Source organism: Talpa occidentalis, unplaced genomic scaffold, assembly GCF_014898055.3.
Source record: "Talpa occidentalis isolate TD23 unplaced genomic scaffold, MPIMG_talOcc4v2.1 talOcc4.5, whole genome shotgun sequence".
Classification (NCBI taxonomy): Eukaryota; Metazoa; Chordata; class Mammalia; order Eulipotyphla; family Talpidae; genus Talpa; species Talpa occidentalis.
Genome location: NW_023604861.1, coordinates 95466143 through 95476065, shown reverse-complemented (window position 1 = coordinate 95476065; position 9923 = coordinate 95466143). Strand labels below are relative to the sequence as shown.

General features: G+C 40.1%; 1 gene segment (V, D, J or C); it reads left to right on the top strand.

Moving 5' to 3' along the window:
* The first annotated feature begins 6813 nt into the window (after positions 1 to 6813).
* On the top strand, positions 6814 to 7297 carry LOC119258603 (immunoglobulin kappa variable 1-6-like). The segment is given in 2 exon segments: positions 6814 to 6865; positions 6981 to 7297. Coding segments are annotated over 2 exon segments (366 nt in total).
* The last annotated feature ends 2626 nt before the right edge of the window (positions 7298 to 9923 follow it).

The following is a 9923-nucleotide window of genomic DNA, read 5'->3' as shown; positions in this document are numbered from 1 at the left end:
AAAAGCCCAGGACCTGATGGATTTACAAATGAATTCTACCAAACATTCAGAGACGAATTAGTGCCTATCCTTCACAAACTCTTCCAAAAAATTGAGAAGGAAGGGACAATACCAAACACGTTCTATGAAGCCAACATTACACTAATACCAAAACCGAACAAGGACAACACAAAAAGGAAAACTACAGGCCAATCTCCCTAATGAACACTGATGCAAAAATCCTCAATAAAATTTTAGCTATCAGAATCCAACAATGTATCCATAAGATAATTCACCACGACCAAGTAGGATTCATTCCAGGGACACAAGGATGGTTTAACATCCGAAAATCAATCAACGTTATCCAACACATCAACAAAAAGAAATATAAAAACCATATGATAATATCAATAGATGCTGAGAAAGCTTTCGACAAAGTGCAACACCCATTCATGATAAAAGCCCTTGAAATTCTTGGGATACAAGGAACATACCTCAACATCATAAAGGCCATCTATGACAAGCCAACAGCCAGTATCATTCTCAATGGTGAAAAGCTGAAAGCAATTCCATTAAGATCTGGAACAAGACAAGGATGTCCACTCTCACCACTGCTTTTCAATATAATACTGGAAGTCCTAGCCAGAGCAATAAGACAAGAGAAAGACATCCAAGGAATCCAAATAGGAAAAGAAGAAGTCAAACTATCACTATTTGCAGATGATATGATAATATACATAGAGAACCCCAAAAACTCCACAGAAAAACTAATTCAACTCATCAATCAGTTCAGTAAAGTGGCAGGATACAAAATCAACACGCAAAAGTCAGTAGCCTTCTATACACAAACAATAAATCTGAAGAAGAAGAAAAAAAAAAACATCCTTTTTTATTGAAACAAAAAAATCAAATATTTGGGAATAAATCTAACAAAAGAGGTAAAGGACCTATACAAAGAAAACTATAAAACACTGTTAAAAGAAATAGAAGAAGACACAAAGAAATGGAAAGACATCCCCTGCTCATGGATTGGAAGAATAAACATTATTAAAATGGCCATCCTTCCAAAAGCAATATACAGATTCAATGCTATTCCAATCAAAATTTCAATGTCATTCTTCAAAGAAATAGAACAATTATTGATGAAATTCATATGGAATCACAAAAACCCCGAATAGCCAAAGCTCTCCTGAAAAAAAAAGAAGGGAATGGAGGCATCACACTCCCAGACTTCAAACTCTACTACAAAGCCATAATCATCAAAACTGCATGGTATTGGAACAAGAACAGACATACAGACCAATGGAATCAAATAGAAAATCCAGAAATAAACCCACAGATTTATGGTCAACTAATCTTTGACAAAGGAGCAAAGACTATGCATTGGAGCAAAGAAAGTTTGTTCAATAAATGGTGCTGGGAAAACTGGGTCGCTACATGCAAAAGAATGAAGCTTGACCATTACCTCACACCATACACAAAAATCAACTCAAAATGGATTAAAGAACTAGACGTAAGACCTGAAACCATAAAATACATAGAAGGAAATATAGGCGAAACACTACGTGATTTGCACATCAAAGACATCTTTACAGACACATCACCCAAAGCAGTGATAGTGAAGGCAAAGATCAACAGCTGGGACTACATCAAATTAAAGAGCTTCTGCACAGCAAAAGAGACAATAACAAAAACAAAGAGAAACCCCACCAACTGGGAGAACATTTTTGCACACAACACTAATGATAAAGGACTGATCACAAAAATCTGCAAAGAGCTGATGAGACTCAACAACAACAAAGAAAATAATCCAGTCAAAAAATGGGCAGAAGAGCTAAAAAGAAACTTCTCTGAAGAGGAAATGCAAATGGCCAACAGGCATATGAAAAAATGTTCAACATCACTTGTCATCAGGGAAATGCAAATCAAAACTACCATGAGATACCATCTTACACCAGTGAGAATGGCACATATTAAAAAAACTAGCAACAACAAATGTTGGCGAGGGTGTGGAGAAAAAGGAACTCTTCTGCACTGTTGGTGGGAGTGCAAACTGGTCCAACCACTGTGGAGAGCTGTGTGGAGATTTCTGGACCTACTAAACATAGAGCTTCCATATGATCCAGCAATTCCACTCCTAGGTATTTACCCAAAGGACACAGAAACATCAATTCCAAAGAATACCTGCACCCCTATGTTTATAGCAGCACTGTTTACAATAGCTAAGCTTTGGAAACAACCCAAATGCCCAAAAATAGATGACTGGATCAAGAAGATGTGGTACATATATACCATGGAATATTACTCAGCATTCAAAAAAGATAAACACATGCAATTTGCAGCAACATGGATGGCGCTGGAAGGGATCATGCTCAGCGAAATAAGCCAAAAAAAAGAAAAATACCGGATGGTCTCACTCATAGCAGGAATCTAGAAAACTTAAATAAGGGACCAGGAAAACGAATAACTATAAGAAAGTGAAAATCAAAATCAACAAAAAACTATGAACCAGAGAAACTTTTAGGGGGCGGGGGTGGGAGGGGAGGGATTGGGGTCAGAATGGGGGGCTGCAATTGTATGGGGAATACAAAAATAAAATTTATTATTAAAAAAATAAATAATAATAATAATAATAATAATAATAAACCACCCAGGGAGCAGATGTGTGAGGCTGGGCTGCACCAGCTGCTCCTCCTGATGCCCCATCTGCTGAGAGCACATCTCATATGCAGCCACACTTTAAAGAATACTGCAGATATAGGCAGAGATGATGGGGAAGCTCCTCTAAACCCTAAATGTTCCTCCTCCCCAGCCAAGCAGCATGAGCTGGACAATAAATTCAAAAAAGACAGTCATTCTTATATCTGAGGAGTCTGGTTACAGCATCAGCCAGGGTTCCTAGCATAAAAGAGAACTCATCCTATCTAGTCCAAGGAATTATTTGTTAATAATAATAATATAGAACTAAATCATGTATCATTTCGTATGTCTGTGGATATGGTAACAATGGAAACAATGCCAGAAGTGGAAAGATGGTGTTTCCCTGAAGTCAGAGCAGTGACGTAGGTCCCAGACTCTGCCTTCTGCAGGAAACTGGAGGTGAGGCCCCTATGCTCCCTGCTGCCTGGAGGGTCTCACCAGGTGATTCTCTCATTGTCAGCTCCTCCCACACACCTGCCTGTGAGTGCTCAGAGAGAGGATTAACACCTCCTCTTCTGACTTTCCAATTTCAGGGCAACACCCTCATCAGGGGACTCTGCAAGAAATAACAGAAAGTAAAAAGGTTCTTGGCAATGTGTTTCCAGAAATGATAGCGATGTTGGGAAGCTGACAACCCAGTGTTATCACTCTCAGGTTTTTAAGATAGGGGTTGAACCCCAGATATTCTTAAACGTTCCTCCAAGTATCTAGCTAACCTGGGTTCATAGCAATGAAACTTTGTTAAGTCATATATATATACAGAAAATTTAAAAAATTACTGTAAATATATAGGAATCGTTGACAGACTTCCTTGATAAAAACCGCATGGGGATGTACATGTCTATGTGTGTGGTGGCACACGCTCTTTTTCTTTGATATGCAAATGCCCTGTTGCTTAGAATTTGTCCGGAATCCAGTGGTATCATCAGTGTCACAGGAGCTAGTTAGAGATGTGTTCTGGGGAAGGTTCAGAGGGAAAGAGGTAAATAGCAAACCCATCCCAAGTTCCACTGATTCGTGGAGGGATGCCTTTTCTCCCTGCAGGATTATGAGCTTTAATATGAGAGCTGCTAGTCAATCCGCTACATTATTTATTGATTTCAAAGATGAGGCATAAATTTTATTACAATATAATTGTAGTGATTAAATGACGTGCCCCCCACCCCTCCGGTCCCCTCCACTCCCAGTGGCTAATATGAGATTTTCCTTGTCTCCTGCAGGGGGCACCAGGGAGATGAGGAGCTGTGCTATGGCACCATCTTGCTGCAGCTCCTGTGTCTGACACACTCAGGCTGCAGGGCCAGGAAACCCCATCAATAGAGCCCTGATCAGTCAGCCCAGGAGCCTGCTGCCTCCAGAAGCTTCAGAGAGTATGATCACAAAGGGTGCCCGTGCAGTGAGCTGTAAGGACAGATAATGGAAAGGTTGCACAAACATCTTTGTTCCAGAGAATGTGATTGGATCTGAGAAGAGTCTGAAAATCAGCTTAAAACATAAAAGAAAATAAAGTCCAGAAAAAAAAAATTGCTAATGTGAAATATTATTAGGATTCACTTTCCCTTTCACACAATTGCAGCCAACTTGAAACCTAAATTTGTTAATATAATGGGATGTATGTGTTTATGAGCATGAATTTCAAAGGTGACTCGATATTTATAAGACTGGTATCAGCTCATGGAACATATTCAAGTCACTGAACAGAATGAGGACACGGTGAATAAACTCATAGCTCCATCTCAGACTTGTTTTTGATTTTTTAAATGCATTTCTGATGTTCCTCTTGGGCATCAGGCTATATCCAGAGGAATCCCTCATATTTTCCTCAACACAAAAACTACCTCAGAAAATGAGGGCTTTGATTCTTTAATTAATTGAATGATTTTAATTGAGGTGATATTTGGATACCCGCATCAGGTATCACCAACATAGTGCAACCAGCATCAAATCAACCTTAGTCCACCACCATAAAAACCCTTGATTTTTTTATACCCCTCCTGGAGGAAGAGTGAAATAACTTCAGCTCCTCCGCTCTGCTAAAGCACTTCCATTTATCCTTACTTAAAACTGAAAATATAAAGTTACAGTATCACAACTTGCCTCATCATAGGCCATTATAACAAAAATCAAAACACTGACCTCATGCAGCTTGGATTTGAATGGGATGCTTAGGTTATAAACAGGTAAGATTTCTGGGCTGCTGCTCCTACCCTGCTCCCTCTGGTCCCTGCCTGGAGCCAGGTGCTTGCCCAGAGTGAGTGGGGCTGTGGGTGTCCTGTCCATTTAGTCTGTCCTCAGCCCTCATCATAGCAGAGTCAGAGGAAAAGGAAACTGGATGGTACAACTGTTAAAATATTTCTATTTTTGCAAAAGTAAAGTCAATTACAATCTCATTAATTGCCAAGTATACAAATCATCTTTAATCATGAACAGGGGACTTTCAAGTCATCCTGGGACATGAAACATCCAACACAGATCTCAAAGGAGAAAGTCATTCTCTGACACTATGTACAAATATCACTTGTGCAGATGTCCCTGGCATCCCTCACCATGTTCAATATTTATTTCTAGTTAAAAATCACATTCTGCTTCACCACACTCCTCCATTTTTTTCCTTGGAAAAAAGTTTTCATGAGATGAGGAAGAAATGGGAGTCTTTATCCTTCATGTTCCTTGGACTTATAGTGACTGCTCATGAAGAATTTTCTTATTTTTTCCTTCTGTAATCCTTTGCTCAGTTCTTTGAGTACAGGTGGGAGGGAGGACATTTGAATTCTTGCTTTCAAAGCATCAACTCTGTCCTTTCAAAGTTCTCAAATAGTATTTGGATTTGAGAATGTTGATTCCAACGTGTTTGAAGGATGAAATGAGGGGCAGCTGAAGAGCCTTTCAATGAACTGTGGCTGCAGTGCCCTGGCAGAGGATGGCCAGTGCCTGAGCCTGACCATGTGGAGGGAATTCAGAAGCTGCTGGAATGTGAGGAATGGACACCACACCTGATAAAGAAGCACATGATTGTGGGATGTTTGTCTTACAGTAAATCTACATTTAATCTGATGGTGGAAAAAGAAGGCCAGAGTGGAGAAACAGGAAGAACTTGGATCTGACAGTTAAAATGATTAAGTCACAGGTTTAAGCCTTTCTTTCAGCTTGCCACGCTGGATATTCTTTTGTATAAGCACTCTTCTATTTATGTAGTATAAATTGAAATTTCTGTTTATTATAACTGAAAATTTAATACATGATCTCCATATTTTGGTAAAGTTTGAGCAAATTTTGCTAATAAGTTTGGAAATATCATGATTTTATTGACACATTGTGATGTCAAGTCCCAGGAAATGGGACATAATTTGTGTTTAAGATAGATATGTTTTTATACTAGAACCCACAAAGACATGAAGGCTAAAAATTGTATAACTCAAAATTTTCTGGGGAATAATTGGTTATTTAATAAGACTATTAAAAAAGAATTTGATATTAATCAATAAAATGCTCTAAAATAAAGTTAAAATCACTTTATTATTTTAGTACAAGCCTGAGACAGAATATGATCTGCAGAAAATTAATGGAGAAAAGAAAAAGAAATTTGATCATATACCTGCCCACATAAAATTACATACACACTTTCTGGCAATACTACTACTACTACCAATACTACTACTACTACTAATAATAATAATAATGATAATAACAATAATAGGGGTAATATTGATACCAGCAATAGCCCAAATATTTTCATTAGACACATATTCATATGCATTTCACAATCTGTTCCACATGATAAATTATTTAATCATTACTTCCTAAATAGAAGGAACATTGCTATTTATGGAAATATTTAGAATGCATTTTGATAACAAAAATGTCAAAAATCATCATTATTTATGATGGCCAGTCTCATGTGTCCCCCAGGGGCAACCTGTTCTCCAGGGCTGTGAGTCCTGGGACACAGGCCCCGGGGCCTGCACTGTACACTCAGGCCCCTAGGGGTTATGAGGAGAGTCAGCCCAGCAGCTGTGCTCAGGCTGCCCCGCACCTGCTCATTTGCATCTTTTCAAGACATATTCCACCTCCCTGGAGACTTATTAGTAGGCTGGTCACAACCCATATTGTCAGTCCCAGGCCAGACCCAGCGTGGACATGAGGGCCCCTATTCAGCTCCTCAGCCTCCTGCTGCTCTGGCTCCCAGGTGAGGAAGGAAACACCAGGAGTTGGTCAGCCCCAGGTGGGCAGGACCCCTGGCCCTCAGGGAAGTCCTCTGATGACAGGATGACAGTGTGGGTGTGTTTTCTGTTTCCATCCAGGAGCCAGGTGTGCCATCCAGATGACCCAGTCTCCACCCTCCGTGTCTGCATCTCCAGGAGACAGAGTCACCATCTCCTGCCGGGCCAGTCAGAGTGTTAGCAATGAGGTGGACTGGTATCAGCAGAAACCAGGGAAAGCTCCTAAGCTACTCATCTATCATGCATCCAATTTGCAAGCCGGGGTCCCATCCCGCTTCAGTGGCAGTGGGTCTGGGACAGATTTCACTCTCACCATCAGCAGCCTGGAGCCTGAAGATGCTGCCACTTACTACTGTCAGCAGGATTGGGGTTTCCCTCCCACGGTGATACAAGCCTGAACAAAAACCACCAAGGGAAGCACATGTGTAAAGCTGAGCAGCCCCAGCTGCTCCTCCTGGTGCTCCATCTGCTAAGAGAGTTTCTAAGAAGCAGTGAAGCTATGAAGATAACTGGAAGGTTTAAACAGAAGGGCAAGGAGATCCCTCAACCCCTAATCCTCATTCCCCACCTCCCCCAGCAACACAGACCTGATAATACTTCTGCTGATTAAATAAAGATATAAGTAGTTGTGGAATGAGGACAACCACAGGGAAGGGGGGGTGAGAAGCAGAGATCAGTGAACAAAGAAAGTGGGGAGCATTGAGTCTCTGGCAGTGGACTGTGGATTCTCTGGTGGTGGACAGAGTGGTCACAATGCCTGAAGGTGGGATCCTACACTGCTGTTATGAAAACAATGGTATAAACTAATATTTACTCAACAAAAAAATTAAGATAATAAAGGTAATTAAGCCCAAGGAAACTGGATTGTAATACCAGTTGGGGTTCATACAGCAAAAGACAGTCACTGCTGATCTTCCATGCCTTAACTGTTTTCATTCAGTGAATTAAAGTCTGAATTACAACCTGGAAAAGAACTGGGATATGGAAATCGGGGAAGCTGATATTAGAAATGGGTGACTCTTTGGTGTCTCCAGAAGGAAACGCATCTACTGCTGGAGATACAAGCTGCCCAACTGTGTGGTCCCCAGACCTTCCCGGGAAGCCTAGACTGGGAGATGCTCTCAGCTGCCTGAACCTCGCAGGTGATTCTCCAACCCTCCACTCTGTCCACACATCTGTCTGCAGGTGCCATGGATGATATTGAGGCCTCTGCTTCTGACTTCCAGAGCTCAGGAAGGGCCCCACTTCGATCAACTCCACAGGTAATCATAGATGGAAAAGGAGTGCTGGGCAGTATGAGTCCCGAAGTGATGACAGAGGTGGACAGCAGGAGGTAGTAGGGTCCCTATTCTTCACCTCTGAGTGTTTTGCTGTTAAAGAATGTCCCAGGATACACAGGAGGTGCTGAAGGTATGAAGTAACTGAGTAAGCAAAAAAAAAAGAAAAAGAAAATTAATATGTAAGAAATTAGATGTATTAAATCATGTGATCAATTAAAACTTTACTTGTCATAAAACTATTTATGAAAATAGGTCTTAGAGTCTGTGAAAAATATGTTATTACCTGAGGGAAAGGAAGTAGGAATGCCTTGATTGGCCAAGGGCATCAATTCAATACTACGGGGCCACTAGGAGTTGGTGGTGGGTTAGAGAAGCAACACAGATATGAAAATGCCACTAATTTAATAAAGACAGCTGTAATTAAACCCAAAGAAACTGGGTTATGGCTCTAGTTGAGTTTCAAGGGCAAAGGTCAGTCACTGCTAATATTCCATGCTTGAATTTGCTTCAACAGAGAATTAAAATCTCACTACAAACTTCCAATGGCCCAGGATTTAGTAGTGAGGGAAAATGGTACTAGAAATGAGTGACTAGTTTGTGTTACCAGAAATTAATGCATCTACAACTGAAGATAGAGGTTTGTCTTAATGGACTATGTTCTGTGATTAGAATTCACCTTGGGGAGATGAATGAATACCTTCTGAGCAGTTGTATGGAAGCAAACAAGCTTCCCAACACCTGGATTAGTAGGAACTCAAACATATTTGTTGCAAAATCATAAAAATAAAATTATGTTCCATCTTTATGAAAAAACTCTAAAATTTGAAAAATCTGTGTGAGCATTGAGCCACTCTCCAAAATAATCTGATGGAAATTTGGTCTGGGAATAAAACAATCTGTTTGTAAAAACACAGACAATATCTCAGAAAATGATGCACTCAATACATATGAAATCTGAGTCACCCTTGTCACTGATCTTTGGGCAATCAATTTCTCAGACAACTCAAGTGTTATTTCTAGGGTCACTGAGGATCTAGGATGTAACAGCACCTCCTGGGGGTAGTAGGTGGAATTGCTTCAGCTCCTCTTGTTTTAGAGCAGTCTTCATTTTTTTTTTACATAAAACCAAAAATAGTCAATTACACAAATTACAGAATCATAGCATTCCTATCTTTTGGGAATTTTGAACAATCAGACAGAACCACTGATTTCATGAAGCTTGGATTCGAATGGGATGCTCAGATTATAAACAAATAAGATTTCTGCTGCTGCTCCCTTCTGGTACCTCACTGAGAACTGTGTCCTTGCCCAGGGTGAGAGAGGCTGTGTTCTCATCCCCCATCATAAAAGAATCAGCAGTGGCAGCTAATAAATATAAGGGTTTTAATATTTGTGCTTTTTCATAAGTAGAACAATTGAAAGGTCATTAATTGCCAAATAGCCAAATCATCTTTAATGATGGAGAGTGGATGTTCAATCCATCTTTCAACATGAAACCATCCAATACACAAGTCAAAGGGGAAAAATCAGTGCTGATAACAGCCACAAAAATCACTGAACACGTGATGAACTGGCATCTTTCACCATGTTTACTATTTATTTCTAGTGAAGATCGCCTTCACTGTTTTACCTCCCAACTACAACTTTTCTTAGAAAAAAGCTTTCTATACTACACTAAGATGGGAGTCTTTATCCTATATGTTCCTTTGATTTAAAATGACTCCTCCTTGAAGTTCTTACATCC